Here is a 26,260-nt window from a genome sequence, read left to right on the forward strand (position 1 = left end):
TCGCCTCTGTCAGTGCGCCCCAGGGCAGCTGTGGCTACATCGTAGCTCATCCCCACCAGTGTGTGAATGGGTGAATTGTGTTGTAAAGCGCCTTGAGGGGTTCCAGGACTCTAGAAGGCACTATATCAAATACAGGCCATTTATACAGGCATGTGTGTGTCACACAACCTCCCTCTCAGCCGTCAACCTCCTCTAGGGAGGCACCGCAGAGCCGCTCAGACTCCATTACCCAACATCCCTAGCGCCAGGCTTCCGTTTCACGTCACCCGCCAAACCTATATAAGGAAGTGCCGCACAACGCCAGCTCACTCAGTCATCGTTCTCACCGAACTTAACCTAGAGTCTTAACCAGATCAGCTCAGATCACGAAGCCTGTTCAGATCAGACCAGCCAGATCTCAGAATCCTGCCTGCTCGTACAGATCAGCTTCAGACCAGTAGTCGCCGTGTTCAGCTGTGTCACCATACAGCTGCGCACCCGGCTCCCAGATTAAACAGCGTGTCCATTCAACCCGGCGTCAGTCACTCCGCGCTTGGGTTAAAAGCCACGCCACATCCAAACTCTCGCCCCGCTCGAGTCACCCCGTTACAGTGTGTGTATGCGTGTGTTTGCCCGCACGTGTGTGTGTATGCGTGGGTGCGTGCGAGTGCGTGTGTGTGTGTGCGTATGTGTGTGTGTATGTGTGTGTGTGTGTACACGCATGTGTGTGTTTGTGCGTGCGTGCGTATGTGTGTGTGTGTGTACGCACATGTGTGTTTGTGCATGCGTGCGTGCGTGTGTGCGCACGTGTGTGTATGCATGTGTGTATGTGTGTGCGCGCGCATGTGTGTATGTGTACGCGTGTGTGTGCACGCGTGTGTGTCTTCTGGGAGGAATGTTGATGACAGATGGTTATGGACTCCCTCTCTGTGTGTCTCTCTTTAGCATCTCTCTCCTTTCATCTGTTTTCTTTCTCGTAACAAACAACAATACAGCTTTTGTGTTTATGTTTACGTTCAGCTGCATGTAAACCAGCTCATCCTGATCTTGTTCTGATGTAGAGGGTTAACATTTTGATTCAGGCATGCTGAAAGCTGTTTAACGTCAATTTAATGTGGAAAATGTCAACACGTTTGAAACTTCGTTCATTCATTAATAACCCTAACCCTAATCCTCATTGAAGTAGTTTAACTTAAAAAAATTCAACCCCATGAAGTTATTGTAGTTCATAATCAAAGTGAATTTATGCTGTTACAATTTTCAAATGATAAATGACCCGTACTTGTATAGCGCCTCTCAGAGTAAGGACTCCAAAGCGCTTTACACTACAGTGTATCATTCATCCATTCACACACACATTCACACCCTGGTGGTGATGAGCTACAATATAGCCACAGCTGCCCTGGGACACACTGACAGAGGCGAGGCTGCCGAGCACAGGCGCCACCGGTCCCTCCGACCACCACCAGCAGGCAAGGTGGGTTAAGTGTCTTGCCCAAGGACACAACAGCAGAATTTTCTGTCCGGAGTCGGGATCGAACCTGCAACCTTCCGATTACTGGACATCCCGCTCATCCTGTTGAGCTGCTGCTGCCCCAAATATATTTCTTTTCAGGCAGAAAATCTGAGAAAGCTGAGTGATCAAATATGGACGTTGGCCCTGTTCTGATAAAATAAATGCCCAAAATAAATAATATGAACCGGTTTAAGATTATTTTTGAATAATGTAGATGATAATAAGTCACTTCAGAATAATCTAGCAAATTTTAGAACATGTTGTCACTGCAGAATAATACAGAGTAAATGAAAATAATTAAATAATATAGTATATGTTTATAAAACAGATTACTGTAGAATATTTTTGAAAGGCTATTGAACAATAATATTTCTGATTAGCGATAGGTACCGAATTCGGTACTTTTTAAGGTACCGACTGAACTCCATAGTACCGACTGAGCACCAGTTCACGTCATTTGAAACGGTGCCTCGTTTCGGTACCCATCCTTCATAACAAGAACTTGCCTAGACAGCTGCGCATGCGCAAGAGCGTTATGTCTTCTGTCGCTGCGAGCGAGTTGTAAACAGAGCAGCATGGTAGAAAGAACGCACGCTAAAGCTTGGGTCCACTTCACTAAATGTGATGGGTAACTGGGTGATGATGAAACCAGCGACAACAATCTAAGTGAGACATCCTCATCTTAATCTGCTCCGGTAGGTAAATAAAATGTTTAAGATAACATTAGCTTGATATGTTAGCTTCCGTTTCACTAATGGTGCGTTCACTTTCTCCTCGGAACTCCGAATTTCTGACTAGAAGAACATGAACGCACTCTAAAGTTTGGCTTCACTTTACTAAATGAGACGGGTGATTGGGTGAAGATGAAACATGCGACAACGATCTAAGTGTGAGGCATCATCGTTTTAATCTGTTCCAGCAGTTAAATAAACTGTTTAAGATAATGTTAGCTTGACATGTTAGCTTCCATTGCCACCATTGTTGTCAGCTAATGGTGCGTTCGCTTTCTCCTCGGAAATTCTAACTTCCCAGTGGGAAAAATCAAATGAAAAAAGACGGCAAAAGGATGTTTGCTTCAGTTTAATTATCAACTTCTAAAACTACAAGGACAATGTTAAAATACAATCTGTTGTATGTTATTTATCGTGATATTTATCAAATATGGTTATATATTGAGAAAAATATGTATTTAATTATAAAAGAGAATTAAAATATTAAACACTCAAAAGTATCGAAAATTTGGTACCGTTAAGTACTGGTATCGATTCGTAGGTACCGGGAATTAGTACCGAATCAATTCAAATGTCAAAGGTACCCATCTCTATTTCCGATCAAATGAAGAATATTAGAATATTTCTGAATATTTTATATTTGAGGATCAGCCTCAAGGTCATCTTCCTCCTGTTCATCATCATCACTGATGGTGAGAGTTGTTTGCGCAATAACTGTCCTCCATCTTCCACAAACATCTCAGTTTAAAACTGCAAAATGTATTCAGTATCATAACTGGTAATATTACCGTTACCATGAACATGACTATGTCTAAAGAACAATAGAGTTGACCTAAAATTATGGATAATTTATTTTACTTGTTCAAATATGGCAGATTTGATTGTCATGCTAAGATTTACAACACTTACATATCTATTTAGCACAACAAGTCAACCTTGTGATGTGAGAGTTTCACAAACCTAGCATTGTTAGTTTTAGAGATCTGACCGTAAACATGAGAGGAGACGAGCAGTTTTCTGGCTCTGCAGACACACCAGTACTTGTCACGTCTTAGCTCCGTGCTGATTGGTTGGGTAAATCTTTGTGATTCTAAGCATGCTAACCGCTAACATCCGGTATGCTGTGCAGTCCCTTTCACAGACATGACGGTTTACATCCCAGCCATCTTCACCTTCTTCTGCCATCGCTCAAACCTCCACTACAAATAACATCATCCCCTACAGTCTTTCCACGAAGACAGCCACTGCTTTCTGCCCAGTAGTGGCCACCCAGATCAGCCTTTGAACCACCGGATGAAGAATACATCATGGCGAGAAGGCAATGTATCTCAAAAGTTTGGGAGCTTTTTACAAAGACAAAAGAGAAGCATGTAGAGTGAAACTCCTTTCTCAGGAGCACATTGGCGATGGAAGCACATCATAGAGAAGAACAAAGAGTTGCCTCTGTAAGCTAAGCTGGCTTCTAATATCAACAGAGAAGTACTTGCATTCATCGGCATAGCAACAACAGTAACGATGGTGATTTTATTACCTTTAGAACGCTTATGCATGTCACGTGTTTGCTCTAACGTTACAAACGCTAATGATTTATTGTATCCCACTGTAACACCCTGCCATGAGCCCAGTCCTTGGTTTCTTCTTGTTCTATTTTGATATCCTTCTCTCTCCTTTGTGCCACTTCCTGTCCTGATTTGTCCCAGGTGTGTCCTCTAACTCATCGTTCCAACCAGCATCAGTGTTTTGACTTAGTTTTGGTTTATTCCACTTTGTCTCTTGCCTGCCGACTTTTTGATGAGCCGTTTCTGACCACGGACTGATGGAGCCTTGTTTGCGGGTCCAGCTCTGAACCTTTTGACACCCACTACGTTACAGTTTTTAAAAAAGCGTTCCTCCTCTTCAGTGGACGAGCTTGTTACAAAGCCAAAAAAGATTTTTTAGCTGTGAGTCACTTTTGTGCTAATTTATGTTTGGTTTTAGGTGCCTACCTCCATTTGACTGAGCATTCGTGTTTACAGGTAACTAAGTCATTGAAAAGTTATTTGATAAGCGATCATCTTGACTTTATTATTAGATGACACATAACAGATATGGGTTTATTAGAGCACGCTGGTGCAATAAGCTATACTTTTACATATGGCACGATTAGTCGACTATTATAGTAGTCGTTTGTGGCAGCCCTAGTAGCATGACATGGAGACGGAGTCTACAACAAGTGTGTCATATAGTGCAGCTCAGCCAGGATCCATCAATGCAAGCTGTGTCAAGATGTGCTGTGTGTGTCAGTGTAGTGTTCAGAGCATGCAGGCACTACCAGGTGACAGACCAGTGCATCAGACGACGTGGAGGAGGACGTAAGAGGGCAACAACCCAGCAGCAGGGCCGCCACATCTGCCTTTGTATGAGGAGGAGCTGGATGAACACTACCAGAGCCCTGCAAACATGGCCTCCAGTGGGCCACAAACATGTGTCTGCTCAAACGGTCAGAAACAGACTCCATTAGGGTGTTATGAGGGCCAGACATCCACAGGTGGAGGTTGTGCTTACAGCCCGACACCATGCTGAATGTTTGGCATTCACCAGAGAACACCAAATCACCACTGGCGCCCTGTGCTCTTCACATATGAAAGCAGGTTCACACTGAGCTCATGACAGACAGGACGGTGTCTGGAGACGCTGTGGAGAACATTCTGCTGCCTGTAACATCCTCCAGCATGACTGGTTTGGCAGTGGGTCAGCATTGGTGTGGGATGTCATTTCTCTGGGGGCTGCACAGCCCTCCATGTGCTCACCAGAGGTAGCCTGACTGCCATTAGGTACCGAGGTGAGAGTTCTTGTGAGACCATTTGCTGTTGCGGTTGGCCCTGGGTTCTTCCTAATGCAGAACAACGCTAGCCCTCTTGCGACTAGAGTGTGTCACTCAGCAGTTGCTACAAGATGAAGGCAGAGATGCTATGGACTGGCCCGCCCGTTACCCGGACCTGAATCCAACTGGGCACATTTACATCATGTGTCACACAATCCACCAACACCATGTCGCACCAGTTTCCAGGAGTTGGCTGATGCTTTAGTTCAGGTCTGGGAGGAGATCCCTCAGAAGGCTATCCGCCATCTCATCAGGAGCATGCCCAGGCGTTGTAGGGAGGTCATACAGGGACACGTAGGCCACACTTCTGAGTCTCATTTAGGCGTGTTTTAAGGACATTACATCACAATTAGATCAGCCTGTAGCGTTTTTTTCCACTTTAGATTTCAGTGTGATTCCAAATCCAGACCTCCATGGATTGATACATTTTATTTCCATTGAAAATAGTTGTGATTTTGTTCTCAGCACATTCTATGTAAAGAACAAAGTATCTCATAATATTTCATTCATTCAGATCTAGGGTGGCTTCCGTTCATCTTCCCTTTTTTTTGTGCAGTGTATATTTAGGATTCTTTCATTCTTTTGAATGGGGCAGGATGTGTTGCTTTTTGAGATCTTTGGGCCTATTTCATGTTTTCAGACAGGTTCTATTGAAGTGAATTCCTGGGGTCCAATATTCAACCCTTACATGATAAATCAGTTCAAACTGAAGTCCCAGAGCAGATGTGTGCATCTCTACCTTTATATTGAATGTGTGGGGCACCAGAAAATGTAGCCATAGGAGCTTATTCACTGTGTTGGAAGGATGACGTTTCTTGTTTAGCTGTCTTCTGTCTCATAAATCTGAGTGTAGGGGAGAACTTCACTCCTCCTGACCCTGAGGGTCAGACAACCTAAATTTGGCATAACTAAATTCCTGGATATCCCAGATCTTAGTAAGAACTGAACTGTAAACGTTGGGTTAACAGTAATATTAACTTGAATACCAAAATTTACCAAAATACTTGAATATCCAAACACAAGGTCTGATGTTTGAGCTTCTGCAGAGACATACTCACCCGACACAAAGGCCACTTTCTCCTTCAGAACAGGCAAAACATCGGAGGCCCTGATGCTGTCGTTCCTGAAGGAGCCTGGAGAGAGACGAGAGGGAGAAACACTCAACATTAATCCTATTATCAGATCAACATTCCTGTGAGGGAACACACGCACACACACACACACACACAAACACACGCACGCACGCACACACACACACACACACACACGCACGCACGCACGCACACACACGTACTTTACAGCCTGCAGGTGCTTCAAGCTCACATAGTTTATTTAGAAAGATAAAATGAATGAATGCGTAAATGAATGGATTAATACATCACAAGTAGAGCTTGTTCTGCTGAATCGTGCATCAACAGCAGGTGAAGGAATCAAGATCAGTTCCCCATCCCTCTGCTGTGTTCTCCCTGTTTTCCTCTCAGCTCATCTGTGCATCCATCTGTCTCTGTATGAATTTTTCTCTCTCTTTCTACCGTTTGTGTTGCTCCCTCAGCCTCCTTACAACTCACATACTCTCAGTAGAAATACGCCCAAATGTCCGTATCATGCTGTGTGTGTGTGTGTGTGTGTGTGTGTGTGTGTGTATGACCGCAAAGTCAGCAGAATTTGTGAGGACTCACACACTGGCAATGCCATCTAATCTTCTGTGGCACCATATTTGTACATTCACCACTTTTATGATCTTACGTGTTTATTTTATTTTTTATTTTTTGTGTGTGTGTGATAAAAAGGTATCTACCTATTGATAAGGTGCTGTATGGGACATAATGTATGTTTTCCCCTCACTCACATCAATAAACTAAAACACACCACTGACAGCATTCAAGGGATGCTCAATTATGGCAAAAATGATAATAACAAGCCTAATAGTCAGTCACCTGACCTGAACGGCATTACATTAATCTCCGGGAACAAAGTAAGGAACCTTGGTATTATCTTCGACCAGGACATGTCATTCAAATCCTACATGAAACAGGTTTGTAGGATTCCCTTCTTCCACCTTCGGAATATTGCTAAGATTAGAAGCATCCTTTCCAGGAGTGATGCTGAAAAACTAGTTCATGCATTTAATACATCAAGACTGGATTACTGTAATTCATTAATCTCAGGAAGTCCACAGAATGTAGTTAAAAGTCTTCAGCTTGTCCAAAATGCTGCAGCTAGAGCTCTGATGAGAATTAAAAAGAGAGATCATATCTCTCCTGTTTTAGCTTCCCTACATTGGCTACCTGTTAAATTCAGAATAGATTTTAAGATCCTTCTTCTCACATATAAATCTCTTAATAATCAAGCTCCATCATACATCAGTGATCTGATTGTTCCATATGTTCCTAACCGAGCACTTCGCTCTCAGACTGCAGGATTACTGGTGGTTCCCAGAATATCTAAAAATAGGACGGGAGGCAGATCTTTTAGCTATTAGGCTCCTCTCTTGTGGGACCAACTCCCAGCTTTAGTCCGTGAGACAGACACCTTGTCTACTTTTAAAACTAGGCTTAAAACATTTTTATTTGATAGGGCCTATGGTTAAAATCTGATGTTAGCCTATATCTGGACAAGTGGGGGAGTAGAGGGAGGTGGAGTGTACAGTCGGTAAAGACGGCTCTCCCTTGCCCTGCCTCCAACATGCCTCTATCTAAAAGGCTAGGTTATCCAGAGTTATCTCTGTAGTTATGCTGCTATAGGCTTAGACTGCTGGAGGATACACTGACCACTTTCCACACTCGACTACTTTCTTCTACAATCTGCTCTTTAACTGTATTATTAAGAGCTTTATATGTGAGAAGGAGGATCTTAAAATCTTTAATATCGTTCAGGTCGGGCGATTGACTATTAGGCTTGTGAATTTCATTTTCGCCATAACTGAGCATCCTTTGAATGCTGTCAGTGGTGTGTTTTACTTTATTGATGTGAGTGAGAGGAAAACGTACATTATGTCTCATACAGCACCTTATCAATAGGTAGATACCTTTTCATCACACACAAAAAAAAACTCAAGACAAAGTTCTACAATAAGTTGTGCATGCAAAAAGTTGCTAATTTGGCAACAGTGTCAGAAGTGCGTTCGATTTGCAACTTGGAGCAGCACAAGAGTAAACTGCGAGGGAACAGCAAATAATAAACTATTTTTTTATAATTGTTCAAAACCCAGATTGAAATTGCGATTAAATTGCAATCAATCGAGCAACCCTATGTATAGATTAGTTTAATTTGACTCACAACAGAAAGGACTCGACTCAACTCGAACTTTATGTTTAAAGCACCTTACAGACGCTTACATGCCACCAAAGTGCTTCACAGACACAGGTAAAAACACAACACATGAAATCCACTAAAAATGAATAAAACACAACCAAATAAAAACATTAAAAGGGAGACTAAAAGAGCAGCACAGTCAATCACTCCACAGATTTGAAATCCAGTTCATAAAATGGGTCTTCAGCTTTGATTTAAAAACTGGTACAGAAGAGGACTGCGTAATGGAAGCTCATTCCATAGTTTTGGAACTGCAACTAAAAAGACTCTGTCACCATGCATTTTCAGCCATGACCGGGGGACCACGAGCAAAGACAAGTCCTCTGAACGGAGTGCCCGAGAGGGAACATATGAGTGGAGTGTGTCTGCCAGATATGTTGGAGCCAAACTATTTAGAGCTTTAAAAAACAGTAAAATTGCTTTAAATGAATCCTAAAAGAAACAGGTAGCCAATGTGGAGCTGCCAATATGGGCGTAGCATGATCAAACTTTCGTTTGCCCTCCAAAAATGTCCCAGCAGCATTCTAGACAAGTTGCAAACGGGCTAAGGCAACATGACTCACTCCGAACAGGATGGAGTTGCAATAGTCCTCAGGGATTCCCTAAGTGTGGTGCGCGCGAGCTGCCGCTAGGGGGTGCGCGAGGTGAAAAGTGTAATGGCTGCGGAGCTCAGAGAAGTCTGTCATATGTCACCATTAGCGTAGCCAGAAACTCATTTGTGGGTGGGCCTAAGAAAAAGTAATTGAAAACAAGTATATTTTGCGCGAGCGCATGTGTGTGTCCTCCGCATGTGCCCTAGCTTCATAATAACAATGTGCCGAGCTTCAGCACTCTGGCCTGCGCACGCCGATATGTTCCGTATATGATCATTTTTAACGATGTTGGAGAAATCTGAAGGTGGCGAGTCATTCTGGCAGATTGTAATTAACACCCAGTCTCATGCAGGTGTTCTGACATTGTAAACCTCACACACAGAACATTGTGGATGTAACTAAATAAATCAAGAAGTGATTCCCATCTGAGCATTTTAGCATTATTATATTATTATATTAGCACCAGGAGCATTGCAAGATTTTCAAAAGTGTGGGGGATATTGTCTGTACCTAAAATAATTTCATGTTATTCATCTTGTTAGTTTAATTTCCATAATAGCGGAGCAGGTGCGAAATTTAGACGTGTCATGCATGTCTCCGTTTTAAACATGTTTAAACTGTTCAGAATACAAATCCAGGCTCTGTCTCGTTAGATTGGTGTAACTAAAGTTTGTACTGAATGAAACTTTACATTAAACAATGTTGAAAAGAAAAGGATTCGATTATCGTTTCCCCCTCATTTACAGTCAGGAAGTACAGCGCAGTGCACATGGCTCGGGGGTTAATCAGGTTTAGTTGTTTCTCTTTGCAACAATCTTCACAGGAAGGCAAAACAGTTAAATGGCAGGTTACAGATATTTACATTACACTGTTTATTTTGACGGATAAACTCAAGGATGCTGATTGTTTTGAAAGAATTACCCCGATGCACACTGATGCGCACACAGATGAGCTGACATTTTAATCGCAGAGGTAACTAAATCAATCAAGAAATGATTCCCATCAGAACATCAGAGCTTTATACTGGACACTGTGTTCAGCGCAGCTTGGAGCGCACACGGTGGACAGTGGGCTGAAGATCTAGAGGGGAGCGCAGCGCAGTGCAGAACCACGGCGCATGCGATAAGATTTCCTCCCACTGAAGCGGTCTGGGAACCCGGTCTCTCTGAGGGATGTGTCACTTGGAAAAATGTTCGCTGATTATGAAACTTTGGCTGAATAGCGCTTGTTCCCGTCTCTAATATGGAGACGCATGACGCATCCAGTCTGAGGCAGAATAGCCTCTTCAGCTCAGAAAGCTCCTCTAGAGACATTTGATCACGCACAAAGTTTATGTGGAGCAGAAGCGGCCGGGCCATGGCAAGGGAAATGTTCCTAGCCTACATGAAGTGAAACTGTTTAATTGTAACATTAATATGTCACTGGTCTGGTTGGTTAGGCCAGTGTTTGATGTGGAAAAAACACACTCAATAAGCGCATGCTGCACAAACTCTGGCACGCCGTCTGAAGGCAGAAATGAGCGCTGCCTCCTCCGTGATAAAAACTTTTGAGGTTTTATAACAACATTTTTCATTCAAGGCCAAATTAAGATATTAGCTTCTATTTTGGCGTATTAAAGTCGAGTCCGCTCCAGCCAGTGACTCCGAACCTGACTAAAACTCATGTTACTGCAGCATTTGTTATTCCAGTCCGCGTGGCAGCGGATTGCAGATTCAGCCACACCATAAAACAGCAATAAGTCGGTCTGAGGCAAAAGTGAACCTCATGGTTATAGCTTTTCCATCTTTTCCCCTATAGACATTTGATTACGCACAAGTAGGTGACCAGTTCAGGTTTACGCAGAGCAGAAGGAAGGAGAAACGTTCCCACTTTAAAAAAAAAAAAACGTTAAATTGCATTGTTGTTGTACCTGGGCACTCTAAATATTTATTAAAAATTAAATCAAAGGAAATTGTAATGGTATTGAATGTTTATTAATTACTATTTAAAAAATGAAAGTGATGGGGAAAAAGGTCAATCATATTTTTTTAACCCTGTCTGTCGAGTGACTGTTTAGCTTGACGTCTGATATATATATATGTATATATATATATATATATATATAGCCATGCCCTGATGTGGGGGGCTGGGGGTGCATCAACATGGTCGGGACATAGAAGGGGGTGTGCGACTAAATAAGTTTGGGAACCACTGGTCCACATTATGACGTTGTGACATTATGAATGCATGCACAACAGTTTCAAGATCCTGTCTGGACAAAAATGTTTTATGTGACCCCTAAAACGGAAGTCTTTATCCATCTTCACTCCCAAATTAACTAAATAGTCCTTCGGGGGGGGGGGGGGGGGGGGGTAATTCACCAGTCCACCAGGACTCAGGAGGTATGAGTGTGATGACTGGGATCAAAGAGCACTGCTTCTTTCTTCCCTTCATTGAGGCACAGGAAATTTTCTGCCATACACGCCTTGACCTCACACAGACAATCTTAAACCTTCGATATTGGTCGCCAGCCATCCTCATCAAAAAGCAAGTACAGTTGACAGTCATCAGCATAATGGTGAAAATCAGTACAGTGTTTCCGTAGGATATCACCCAAAGGCAGAATATACACACAAAACAGCAGAAAGGATGCACCAACACTCACTCTTAGGTTTTATACGTGTATATGAGAGGCTAGTACTTGTGTAGAATCAAGTATTATTTTTTGATATTTGGACAGCTTGCCTCTGATTGGTTAACAGCAACAGCACTCTATCACTGACTCTATTTGCTCTGCAATGTTGATGATTTACCTCCACAAATAACACAAACCTGGAGGAATTCTGCTGTGTGGTGGAGTTGCTAATGCTAACAGTTATCTTTAACTAGCTGAGATGTTCTTTGCTGTTTCCTGGACATTAAACCAACAAGAGCCTTTCCCATTGTGAGTCAAGATGGGTGAATCCATGAATGTTAAGTGACAGTGTGACATTGATCTGTCAGGATTTTCAAATCCTGGAGTTTCACTGTCTATTTTCTATCAGAAGCTAATGCAGGAGATAGAGGTAGGATAGTGCTGGAGTTAAAAGGATTAATAATTTTATCAGTTGCACAATTAATAAAAAACAGAAAATCTCATATAAATACCCCAAAAATGTGGTATTGTAAAAGAGTAAACACTACTGCTTTCCATCTTGTACAACACTGATTTTATTGTGTTATGGTGAGTTGTGTTCTGATGACATTTATATCTTGGGAGTTCAGGCTGCTGAGTCTGAGAGGTAGTTGGAGCTGGAGTTTTGTTCTCCATGCTGCTTTGTTTTGGTCACTCATGTGTGTGTGGAGAGTGGTTTTACGACCCTTCCTGGGGACTTTGGCTTGTGTAAAAAAATAGAAGGGACAATACCACAAGATTTAAACGTTAGAATGATGATCAAGTTTATTTACAACAAACCTTGAATTTTTCCTCCCACAGGTCAGGAATGCTAACACACAAAACTAATATGGCCTGTGGGGAATTTAAACAAAGTACAAATAACTAGGGTTTTCAAAATTCAAATAACTAAAGATGTCCCACTAAAACTGGGCAAAGGCTACTAGGTTCTTAAAGACCAAAATAAGGATCTCTAATGGTACAAACTGGGTGGCTAAACCAAACTGAAGGCAGTCATTTAAACCAAACAAAAAGCCCACAGCACTCTAAATGTAACCAAAAGGGAGATTCTCTCCACACAATAGAACAACTCCAAACTCAACACCAAAACCTAACAGCCTATCGAAGCACAAGAAGCTGTTAGCAAAAATGCTAACAGTAGCTTTACCAACGTTAAGCTCAAGTTACTAAGTTTAAATAAACCAATTCAACCAGAGTAGCGTTGGTAATCTACATAACTAGAATTTAATGCTGTTTGCTATTCAGCTTTGCTAAATCCTGAGAAAGATCAAATCAATTGGTAATGAAACTTATATATATATATATATATATATATATATATATATATATATATAATCGATAGAAGTTCATACACCAACTGGCTTGGTATATATTTAATCAACAGATTAAATATAAAAATATTTAATTTAAGAGATTCAAATTAATAGCAAAAGTTTATTTATTAATTCAGAAGATCTAAAGAGATCTTTGCTCGTTCAATGACCAATATACACCACTCTGTGTTTCATTTCAAACAAGAGTCAGGTTTAAAAAGTTAAGAATTGATTACTAACAATTTAAAGATGACAATTTAAAAGACAGTTCATGAATGACAATTTATAAAAGCTTTGGTTTTAAAACTTGGTATTAAAGCATTCTGTGTCTGGATGAACTAAAAATGAAGTGTGTGTTTGAATGTGTGAATGTAGTCTCAGAAGGTTTCTATCTCAGAGAGAGAAAAACGTGTTCTGGGTGAAAGAATTTGGTTTGCAGCTGAGCTAAATTATTTCTTAATAAAAGGCATTCAGATGCAATCTGTCGGAAGTGTCTACCTCACCCAGTTAGGAGACCCCCTTTTGGATCCAAGATGTCAGGAGGAGATGATGACCCCCAAGCACGAGGTGGGTAGAAGAACCGTAGTGCGACCAAATCGGTCCTGAGATGTCTCCGGGTCACAAAGACTGATGAAACTGGTAGCATCTCAAAAATCAATAACTCTGAAGGAGTTTTGCATCAGCTGGTTGCAGATGGCGTTTCTGTTGAAGCAATTCTATCGGCGTGACAGAAAAGCTTTAGTAGAGGTTTCGAGCGGCCGACTCGATCCTCTGGAATCTCGTGCTACGGAGAGAATTTGGTGAGCTCATGAACTGAACTCGAACTGAGGAGTTAGGTTTTAAGAGACAGACAGCAATCTTATTCTAACGAATTAGATTTTGACATTTAGATTTAACATACCTCGGAACATGCCCTCCCAAGATAGAAAGCTCTGGTGTTATGGAACAAAGACGTGAGTGCAGTTAACTTTAACCTGATTACTGTGTCCTGCATGGTGTGTGCACATGATCTTCTTGCCAAAGAATAATAATTCATTTCAGTAATTACATACATTTATAATGAACCTTAATGATTATTTATGAACATTGTAATGGACAGTGAAAAGAGTTTATTAAAAATGACTTTTTTAAATCTTGAAGTGTCCTTCATCTTGCGGATGGAACAGCAGTCAGATAAAGGCAGTCAGATTAAAGATGGTTTACAGCAGACTTTGTGTCTCCTGTGATGGATAATCTGTAAATAGAAGTACAGCCAGGACAGCTTGACCCAGCTGAGGAAGTGTGGCCTTTGGGTCACAAATGAGGCCATTCATGTCGCTACACCAGCAAACAGACAAATGCAGAGGGGAGACAGCTACCACAAAAACAGCTCTCTTCAAACATCTGAAAGAAGCTTCCTTATGAAGGGAGAAATAATTATTCCATCTCATTTTCACCCAGTGGTACACCTGCTGTCATTTTGAATGAAGCTAACTGTGTTTTGTAGTGCTCTGCTAAAGCAATTAAACTGGTAGCATGCTAGAAGGAAGGCCTAGTTTTTCACCATAAAAATGCCACATTATATTAGCTAACATACTAAATTGTTACAGTTACATACATTTCAAATTCTGGCTGAAAAAGTGCCAACAATGGGTTGAAAAGGTAAGTTAATGGTATGGTTTTAGTTGTTTGACTGTAGCTGGTGTTGCACTACTTTCTGTGACCATCAGATTATGTGACTCTAGGGATGAGCCTGAAGAAAGGGGGATGGACTTATTTCCAAGAGGGTTGACACTACCTTTAAAGAGAAAATGTGTAGTTTTTACTGTTAATCTCAGGAAATAGCCATTAGAATGTTATTGAAAATGAATTAAATGATGCCCAGTTGTTAAAATAGTGGCAGCTCCGTAATATATAACCATAAAAATTAGTTCTAAAGTGAATGGGAGTGGGTCTAAGTCTCAGGGCGACACCATATTAGACACCGTGTTTCCTTATCGTCGCTTTGCTTCCTTTGAACTGCAGCTGATTAAAGTCGGGCGAAAGGACCCGTTCTACTGTGGTGTGGTCTATCGTCCACCTGGTCCAAACAGTTCTTTCCTTCAGGAGTTTAGTGACTTTCTTTCCTCCACTGTGAAACTGTCCAGACTGGTGATTGTTGGTGACTTTAACATCCACGTTGATGATCCCTCCGATCTCTTTGCCATGAATTTCTCCAGCCTTATGGACACCTTCAGCTTTACCCAGCATGTTTCTGGCCCCACACACACCAGGGGACACACTCTAGACCTTGTTTTTACCCTGAGTCTAAATGCTAACAGTGGTTGTCCTGAGGACGTTTATGTTTCAGATCACCATTGCATTTTCTTTAACTTGTCAGTTTCTGCGTCCCCACCTCCTGCTCGCCGTATGGTTAGTCCTCGTTTTCTTAATGAGAGCACGGCTAGCAATTTTTCTGCTGCTTTTGATCTATGCTGTTCTTCTGATAATATCCCAAATTCCTTAACTTCTCAGTTTAACGAGCACTGCCTCTCCATCCTGTACAACATCTGTCCTGTCAGAACCAGATCAGTTCCTGCAGTGAACCCTACTCCCTGGTTTAATGACAGCCTTCGCAGCCTGAAGCGCCAATGCAGAAAAATTGAGCGTTTGTGGAAGAAAACCCATCTCCACGTCCATCTGCTGCACCTAAAGGATCTTCTGACATCCTTTAACTCTGCAGTCAGAGACGCCAGAGTTGTCTGTTTTTCCAACCTGGTGTCCCGGAGCAAAGGGAACCCCAAGGTGCTGTTTAACACCATCAGCAGCAGCACTGTCTCTCCTGCCTCTCCTACAGCCTCCATCCACTCTGTTACAGACTGTGAGAACTTTCTGTCTTTCTTTGTGGACAAAGTCAATAAGGTCAGATCTAGCATCTCTCCTTCAGCCTTATCGCCGCCTCTCCCGACTCCAACCCGGCCCATCATCCTAGATAGCTTTGCTCCGGTTTCTTTGCCTGAGTTAACCAAACTAGTTAACTCTATGAAGACCTCTGCATGCCCCCTCGACATCTTACCCTCATCTTTGTTTAAAAGTGCTTTTCAGTCCATCGGTCCCAGCGTGCTCTCTATAATTAATGCTTCTCTGGTTTCTGGTCAGGTCCCTGCTTACTTTAAAAATGCTGTAATCCACCCGCTTCTTAAAAAAATGAGTCTTGACCCCTCTCTCCATTGCAACTTCAGACCCATCTCTAAACTTCCGTTCATCTCCAAGATCTTGGAAAAGGTTGTGGCTAAACAACTCACAGCTGCTCTAGATGAACATAACATCTATGATAGCTTCCAGTCAGGTTTTCATAGAGCTCATTCTACTGAAACAGCTCTTCTTAGGGTCTCTAATGACCTTCGGACTCACAGTGATGCAGGGGACTGTTCTGTTCTGGTCCTGCTGGACCTGACTGCAGCCTTTGACACTGTTGACCATCACCTACTACTGGAGAGGCTGAGAGACTGGGTAGGCCTATCAGGATCTGCTCTGGAGTGGTGCTCCTCTTATCTTTCTGAGTGTTCCTTTTCTGTGGCCATCTCCAAGTTTAGGTCCTCCACCACCTCCCTTACCCATGGTGTCCCACAAGGTTCTGTGCTGGGGCCTCTGCTCTTCCTCCTCTATCTGCTTCCTCTTCAGAACATCCTGAGCTCCTTCAAAGGAATCTCCTACCATCTTTAAACAGATGACATTCAACTGTACATCTCCTTTAAGCCCCATGAGATGTCTAAGCTGCAGCTGTTACAAACCTGCTTAGACTCTATCAAAACCTGGACGGCTGGGAGCTTTCTACAGCTGAATGAAGATAAGACTAAGATCCTCATCTGTGCCCCAGACAAGATGGTTCCCAAAGTCAGAGACTCTCTTGGTCAGCTTGCTTCTCACACCAAACCCTCGTCAGGAATCTTGGTGTGACCTTTGACCCAGCTCTCGCCCTGGATTCTCATGTCAGTCCTCTTGTTCGCTCTTCCTTCTTCCATCTCAGGAACATTGCTAAGCTGAGTCCCATTCTGTTCCGCTCTGAACTTGAGACAGTTCTCCACACCTTCATCTCATCACGCTTAGACTACTGTAACTCTCTTTTCACGTGTCTGAGCAGAACCTCCCTGAACCGTCTACATGTGGTTCAGAATGCCTGTGCTCGGCTTCTGACCAAGTCCTCCAAACACACCCACATCACCCCGCTTCTCCTCCAGCTTCACTGGCTGCCAGTCAACTTCAGGGTTCATTTCAAGATCCTGGTTCTGGTCTATAGGGCCTTAAATGGACAAGCACCATCTTACATTGGTGATCTTCTTCCCTACACCCCCAGCAGGTCCCTGAGGTCCAGTGATCAAATCCTACTGGTTGTGAAGCACCAGACTAAAGACCAAATGTGACAGATCATTTACTGCTGTGGCCCCCAGACTCTGGACCTCTCTCCCCCGAGATCAGTGGACTCCTTTAAAATGCAGCTTAAGACTCACTTGTTCAAGCTGGCTTTTGTGTGACCTTCTTCACTCTCTCTTTATTCTGCTCTCCCCACCTATTCCACCTTCCTCAGGATCCACTGATTTCCCTCTTTCCTATTCACTCTCTCTCTTTCTTTACATTTTTTATCACATTGCTCATTTTAAAAATATTTTTAACCATTTTCTAAATTATTTTTATATTTTTACATTTTTTGATTTTATGAAGCGCCTCGTGATTTTTATCTTGAGAGGCGCTATAGAAATGATATTTTCTTCTTCTTCTTCTTCTTCTTCTTCTTCTTCTATGGCAGCCTGTGAGGTCAAACGCATTTACTGATTTGAAAGAAATATTTACAAAACTTTCTTTATTCATAATTGTTGTTGTTTTACATATTTATGTCTTCACTTGTTGCCAAGGATGAAAGGGAGTCTGATATACTTGTCATTTTGCTAAAGGTTGCCCTCCCAGGGATTTTTGACCCTAATGGTCCTCCATTGATAAAACCTTATTTGAACACAAAAATACTGCTTGCTTGAATATGATTTAGGTATAAACTGCCCCCTATTGCCAGGGAAGATAAACACTTTAATGCACACAGGCTTTATAAGATTGAAAATTCAAGCTGGGAAACAAAGGTCGAACAAAAATGTGGATAAGGACAAAATGGACTTATTGGCAGCAGTTGCTCTTTTATCGCTAAGTATGTGTGCACGAAGCTAATCGTTAGATGAGCTCTTGTGTCAGGTGGCTTGGCTGCCATCCCTGTCCCCAATATGCAGCTCTTGCAACAGGTTCAGGCAGACATTTCAGCTCTCATCTCACTCACGCTACTTTTGGTTTATAAATGTAAGGAGGGCGCCACTTTGGTTGTGCAAAATTTTGTTAAAAAGAGTGGATGAAAAAACGTTTGCGCGCTTCTCGTGATGCTGCCCTGAGCCATCGTCCAGGTTGCCCATATCAAAAACCACTACTGAGCCCAACCCAACCTTGCCATTCTCTCTTCTCTAACATACTCTCATTTACCCTCCTCTCCTTCCTGTTTTAGGTTACATCTTCTTCCAGCTCCTGGAGAGTACAGACGCTTTTTTTCCTCCTCTCCTCCCTATCTTATCCCAAGGCTCTTTGTCTGTCTTTGGGTCGACGGCGCTTCTGCATTTTTCTGTAAACTGGAAATTATTAAAAATGGATCTGGTCAGTTGGTCTCTCAACGCGACTGACAAGCTTTTTTCAACAATGAGAACGGGAAAAGGGGCTCCCGGATGTCCCTCTGGGACAGAGCCAGCTGGGCATATCATGGACTCCAGGAAACAGTGGAACTTGATCTACCTCTCCCAACTGTCTGTAGAGGATTCTGAAGCCGTCTGGAGATTTGTTGTGTTGGTGTTAGGTTTCCAACTTTTTGGCCTGAGCGGTTACCTGGCTTACCGGAGAATTAATGAGCTGTCGAGGAATATTGGCTCAATCCCGGAGCTCACGGATGGATTACACCGCAATGTCAATGCACAGACTCATATAATTGTCGAGATGAGTCGTAAGCTTGGAACTTTGGCTGAGATTCAAACTGGCACAGAAGGTGGTGTAACGTGATGAAGGTTCTCTAATTTGTGGCAAAGGTCACATCTACCCAGCTGGGCAAAACAGTACTTTTAAATCTACAGATTAACCAGGAGCCATGATGTCTGCTCAAGATCATATCCATATCTGCTGCTGTTCCATCCCAGGAGGACACTTCAAGTTCAGGATGATAATAATTAGATGATAATAATTAATAAAACTCATTGATTTTATTACTGTTTAATATAATCATCATAAATGATCACTTGGTTCAGTATAATAGCATTTTAATTACATGAAATGAATTTATGCTTTGGGTATAATAATGATTAATTATGACTGTGGTTGATGACAGTAAAAGATGTGTTCAGCAAAGAAGGTCAGTTCACCTTATCCATCTAACACAGAGTCCAGATAAACGATAACTGCAACACATGTTTTTGACGCATGATCAAAGCTTTCTTGCTGGGAGAGTGGGAGTGTCCTGAGAGCTTGGTAAAACTGTAACCATCACCAGCTTCAAGTCAGTTCTTGAACCAACACCACGGAGGAAGGGAACGGCCGTCCCTAAACCTCCACCTTCTGTTCCAGTCACGCCGACCAGAATAGCTAAGAATAAACGCAACTGTAACCAGCTAACGAAGACTCTACCCAGAGTCATTGATTTCTGAGTTAAGATGAGAACGTCCATCTGCAAACACTCGACAACTGTGCACCGGCGACATCTCTGGACCAGATGATCTGACACTCGCGTCTCCCCTGCCGGACCGAGTGTCATCTTGGATGAACAGCATCCTCCTGATCTCCAGATCCACAAGAGGGTCTCCTGTTTGGGTGAGGTTGAGCACAGGAATGCGTTTGATGCTGTTTTCTCGAAGTAAAAGACTCAGTTAGCCGCAAAACATCATTTTCATCCAGAACGCTTGCTCTCTCCCTGAAAGAAACCTTCTAATAATTCCATTCACGCATCCAAACTCATAATTCTCAATTTAGCTTCCATCCAGCCACAGGTTTGCTTTTAAAACAAGTTTAATATCAAAGCTGGTAAAAATTGTCATTAAATTGTCATCCATGAATTGTCGTTTCAAATCTTTAAGTTTAAAATTGTTAGTAATAAATTTCTTCATTTTTAAACTTGCCTCATTATTGAAACGAAACACAGAAAAGGTATAATATTTCTGGTTATTGTAAAGCAAAGATCCTAGCTTCTGATTCAAAATAACTTTTGCTATAAATGTAACTATTTAAATTAAATGTTAATCTTTGGATTAAAATTAGACCAAACAGGTTGATGTATGAACTTTGATCAATATCAGTATCCGGGATATTTATATATGATCTAAGCCTCATAGGTTAATCTGATTGGTCATTTTTCAGAATCTCCAACTGAATAGCAACAGTGCTGATTCCAGTGTGTAGTTTAATTCTATACAGTGGATTTGATCAAGGATAGAGTTGACGGGTCAGCACGGTTTAGGATTGATTAACTACACCATTATTGGTTCTAGAGGGGTGGAGGACCAACAGAACTTTAAGGCAGAGAGGAAATTATCTCTGTCTGGCCCCAAAACAAGTTTTTATCTGAATCTGGTGCCCTTGAACTTGTGAGGCTGAAGCGATAACTCCCCCTCAGAAGAAATGTGGAATGCTGCCGTCGTCATGGTAACTCTGTCTCCCTATCCCAGCCTGGGCGGGACTGCGACGGAGGTGACGAGCACTGCTTATTGTGGCTGCATGCACTGATGTTTGGAGAGTCCTCTACCCTACCTCCCCACCTAGTGGGCACTTTTGTTGTGTAATGTCTGAAGTCTGTTGCATTTCTGTCTGAGGAGTTTGTTTGCAGAGCAAAGCTGCCCTCCCTGTGGAGGGTAACTCTGAAGTGCCATTTTTTTCCTCCACCTGACTCAATCCTCATTTAAACCCTCTGATCTCTATTAAGGTAGCGCGACTCGGGTTGCGAATGACCACAGTCACCAATTATTGTCACGCGTCTATGCCTATGTATGCATGTCTGATCTCTGAATTGTGTGCACTGAAACTCTAATTTTCCTCTGGGATTAATAAAGTATCTTTAAATTGAATTGAATTGAATTGAATATGGGGGGTCCTGCAAGCCCGATAAAATGATATGATGGACCCAAGCCTTCATAGGTGAATTTCCCCACACATCTCAGATGGACTTGTTTTTGTCTGACTTTCCTCTCTGCTCTATAAGAATGTTTAAAAAAAAAGAGCAAACCACTGATCCACTCCCAGAGAAGGAATCAGAACTCAACAACAGAAACTGTTGGTGTGTTGGTCTCCACAGCAGCTTGTCCACATAAAAACACTCTGAATAAAGTCCAAATGACCATGAACGACTGACACATCCAACGCTTCTCTGAGCCTACGGCCTCATTTACATGCAACTGAGGCTGAACATAACGACTTCACATTACGCCTGCTTCAGTCACCACACTCACTGAGTCAGACTGGAGTCAGGACTGGTCCCAGTATGGTGGATCAGCTTTAAGAACTGTCACATCAGCACTTACATGGATCCATTTAGCTCACTGAAAATCAGTTACAAGGTCATCAGAAAAAAGCTGTCAGAAGACTGAGCGGAAAGGATCTGAAATGACCCAATATAATTAGTAACAAAGCAGAGCGAGGATCTTTTTCTGTGGTAGTAGGGGCTAGCATAAGCTGCAGCATACAATGGTTCAGAAACAAACCTGAATTAAAAACAAAAGTTTTCAGCTGAAGAATTTGTTTAATAAAGGAACTGATAAACCAGGCCGTGTGTGAAAAGTGATGTCCCACCTTGGCTGGGTCACACCCAGACCTGAACATTACTAGACCTGTAGAACTTGAAATATGCAAGAAGATCTCAAAAAGCATGTTGTCATTTCTTCCTGTGAAGAAACCTGTCTGAAGCAACCTAAAAGATCTCATAAAGCAACACATCCTGCTCCATTCTAAATAATTAAAATGCCCCAAATATATAAAGGCTTGCAGGCCTCAGTTGGTTCAAGTTAAGGTCAAAGGTCAGGATTCAACAACAAGATACAAAAAGGACATCCACAATAAAGCTCCAGGACCAAAACTGCTGACCCAACACAACACAAAGACACGTTTAGCTTCTGGGTAACTCCCATAGCAGAAGCATCTGTAAGGTGTGCGTGCCATTCCATCTGGAGTCAGACTCAGGCCGGGTGTACACCGTGCAACTTTTAGACTATTTTGAGCCAATTTTTCTCTTGTGTGAGAATCTCTGAGGTCAGGGCAAGTTTGTGTTATGTAGTATACAGGGGGTAACGACACCTCACAACCAGTTCCCGGTCGGCAATCATGAGGTTTCATGAATATCCAGCATGTTTGATATTTTGCTCGTCCCTCATGAGGTTATTGCACTGATGAAGCAGCACTCCAACCCAAAAGTACCAGAACTGCCCACACAGCACAAGCGCCACCCGGCTCCACCGGTATTTCTGTGTCAACACACGTCATTTCTTTTGTAGCGTCCAGCAATGGTCAGTTTAGGTACAGCCTGACCTTCCACCATCTATTCAACATCTGGTCATTAAGGAGACACAACATTGCTTGTGTTCCCTTTAAACAAGTCTGCCTTCACACCAGCTGGGATTCAGACTCCACAAGTCTAAATCATAACATTAACTTACTTTCCTCAAGGTTGCAGCTCCAGAAGAAAGAAGACCCAGCTCGGATCAGTTGCTAAATGCAAGAGTTATTAATATAAATCATTAATAACTTCTTCTATGACTTTTTATCTATTTAATCATTTTGCTTATTATTACTTGTGATAAAATAGTATAATGAAATGAAATGCTTCATTAATCTAACTCACTGAGTGGATGTTATGTTTATCTACTAGACTGTGTTCACCATGTTTTGACGACAAGGTCCTTACACCTGCTTCACAATAACAAGTACAGCTAAGTTAAATTCATTCACACAGATCAGAGTCTGCCTATTGAAGAATGCGTGTTTCTGTGTTGCCTTTGTAACATCAACTTTCCTGTCAGCCTCTGATTGGCTACCCAAATCATAACAGCTAAACTTTAAAACTACAACAGACTGAGAGATTCTTCAGTTCTGGAGAATACTGAAGAGTTCGCTCAGACTGGCCATCTGTTGAAAGACTCTAGAGACATCCCAAAACCTTTTGTCTCCGGCAAAGCTGAAGAGAAACACTTCCTGCAGATCAAAGCTGAATTGTTCAACTCCTTAAGAGAATCCCTGAGACGCAAGCTGATTCCATCCTGTATTGCCTGTTGACACCTTTTGGACCGGGGAAAGTCGCTACCGTGTGGTCAAAATACTGGACCTGGGTGCCCCGAGGTCACCTGACTTCCTGACAAGGGTCATCAAAAGGGCAAGTAGAACACAGAGATTGCGTCTGGATGCATTTTGTTGATAATAACTTCATAAGCTTATCGCACTCCAAATTCATTTCACCAGAACGCAGCTTCATTTGATAGGGAAGCTCTGATCGATGTCACATTTACACACTGGTTACTTCAGCTCCTTAGTTCCACTCATTCACCTTAAATGTTTAAATCATTAGTCATGTTTTAAATTGTTTGTAAAATAAATTCTTGCTTTTATAAACTTGACTCTTTCTTGAAGTAACACGAAGCGTGGTTGATCACTGGAAAAGCAAACAACCTAGATCTTCTGAATAATTACAATAAAGTAATACTTGATATTTATATAGAATATTACATCTTCATGGTCATAACAGATTAAAATCATCAATTTTTAAACGCTACACTTTTTACTATTACACTTTACCCCAAGAAAGCATGTTTTCAATTCTAACGTAAAATAAAACGAATCCCAAAACATTGTTTATGTATGTCCTTTCTTTTGTCTTCCTTCTCCAACCACCCAAAACCCCTGCGTGTCCTCCTATGGCAAGCCTGAATGACAAATGACATGTTAATGACAACACAACAGTCTCTGGGACTCAAAGGTCCAACCAGAGCAACAGAGGTCAAGATCTACCACACCAGACAAGACCCAAGGCGTAGGCTATGCAAATAGGCCCCTGAGACAATCCACCACATGACTGCAGGGTGTAAGATGCTGGCAGGGAAAGCATACATGGAACACCACAAGTAGCTGGCATCTTGTACAGAAACATCTGTGCAGACTACTGGGACATGGACTGGAAGCCCAGGGTCAAAGTGGATAACTCCCCCTAAGGTGGTTGAGATCTAGAGCCAAGCTCCTATGGGACTTCCAGATCCAGACCGACAAAATGGTGATGGAAAACCTACTGGACATTGTGGTGGTGGACAAACAATGATCTAAAATGAAATCTAAAGTGTGAGGTCACACAAACAGGAAGAGGAAATATTGGCAGCAGCATGTGCACATGATCTAGCTTATCTCTGTTCTTGTGAATGTTTGGAGTGTCTGTTGTTCACAGTCTCAGACATGTCAGTGTTAGAGGTCAGCACTCAGCCCTGCTGGAGCCATTAGCTCTCTGTACACACACGAACCAGCAGAACCCTCATTCAGTCACACACACACAGACACACACACACACACACACACACACACACACACACACACATGGTGAGACGGTCCTGCAGACCAGAAGTACCAGAGCAGGCTTGGCAGGCAGCAACAGTTTTAGGTTCTGTTCACGTAGAAAGTCGTCAGCCAAGCTTTGCAGCAGACAGTGAAGGTGACTCAGGATGCTGACACAGAACACTAGCATCTCTTCCAGCACTCAGATGAATTAGCAGCAAATGTGATGAGCACTTCTTCAGTCATTAGAAGCCCATTCCATCCATCCATCAATCCATCCAGCCACCATACATCACCCATCCATCCATCCATCCATCCATCACACATCCATCCATCCATCCATCCATCAATCCATCCATCCACCATACATCACCCATCCATCCATCCATCCATCACACATCCATCCATCCATCCATCCATCCATCCATCAATCCATCCATCCACCATACATCACCCATCCATCCATCCATCCATCCAACCATCCACCCATCAATCAATCCATCCACCCACCATACATCACCCATCCAACTATCCATCACACATCCATCCATCCATCCATCCATCCACCACACATCACCCATCCAACCATCCATCCATCCTTCCATCCATCCACCCACCATACGTCACCCATCTAACCATCCATCACACATCCATCAATCCATCCATCCACCATACATCACCCATTGACCAACCATCCATCCATCCATCCATCCATCACCCATCCAACCATCCATCCATCCATCCATCCATCCATCCAATCATCCATCCATCCATCCATCCAATCATTCATCCATCCATCCAATCATCCATTCGTCTCTCCGTCCATCCATCCATCCAATCATCCATTCGTCTCTCCGTCCATCAATCCATCCAATCATCCATTCGTTTCTCCGTCCATCCAATCATCCATTCGTTTCTCCGTCCGTCCGTCCATCCATCCATCCATCCATCCCCGTACATCACCCATCCATCCATCCATCCATACATCCATCCACCACACATCTTGGTTAGAAAGATTGAACTGGATTGTTGCGTTGTTTCATACTTGTGCATGTCACCTTCCTTTGTTTGCACTAATAGCATGCTATGCTAATGCTACATAAACAGAAATGAACGTGAAACGTGACGTCATGAAAAAATAACCGGTGGTTTGCTACCAAACTCCTGGCATTCCATTGCAGGACTCTAAAAGCCATTAACCAGGGCTGTCCTCCACCATACCCCCACCCTCATCAGGTGCACCCCCGCCATCCACCACCAAACCCGCACCGACTACCCCCAATGCCGGGACCACCCATCCCCTGCAAACAAGCAGGCCTCAGAAATTCACTGGGATCCACATCAGAGATGCTCAGACGCTTTTCAGCCACAGCCGTCACCTCACTCGCTGCATCCGACTTGCTAGTCGCTACAGTCCTCACCCTCCACAAAGCCTCCACAATAAAAGCCAGAAACCACGTTCCATCCCCCACCATCAACTTGCTACCTTCCACTATCCCCTTGTCCACAACCAACGAAGCCACAGCACCTGCCCCAGCCCCTTGACACCCCACCCCTCCACCATCCTTCAACCGGTGCACTGCGTCAGCATATGAAACCTTGCGATCTGACCGATAGGCCTCAACAGCCACCACCTCTCAATAAAACGCACAACCCCGAAAAATAGTCTGGTGATTGCCCCCACAGTTGGAACAACAGTGGGCCTCCTCACATTGGAGACCATCACCCCCACACCTCTTACACCTCCTAA

General features: G+C 42.8%; 1 protein-coding gene across 3 annotated transcripts in view; it reads right to left on the minus strand.

Annotated features, from left to right (window-relative positions):
- The window catches only part of kalrna (kalirin RhoGEF kinase a), a 210,746-nt gene that overhangs the window by 146,609 nt on the left and 37,877 nt on the right, over window positions 1-26,260 (minus strand). For all 3 annotated transcript variants that reach the window (XM_054746558.2, XM_015965718.3, XM_015965717.3), the window contains exon 2: window positions 6,148-6,222. In XM_054746558.2, coding sequence (XP_054602533.1) covers window positions 6,148-6,222 — 75 coding nt within the window. The remainder of the gene's footprint in view (window positions 1-6,147; window positions 6,223-26,260) is intronic.

Source organism: Nothobranchius furzeri, chromosome 14 (assembly GCF_043380555.1).
Source record: "Nothobranchius furzeri strain GRZ-AD chromosome 14, NfurGRZ-RIMD1, whole genome shotgun sequence".
Lineage (NCBI taxonomy): Eukaryota > Metazoa > Chordata > Actinopteri > Cyprinodontiformes > Nothobranchiidae > Nothobranchius > Nothobranchius furzeri.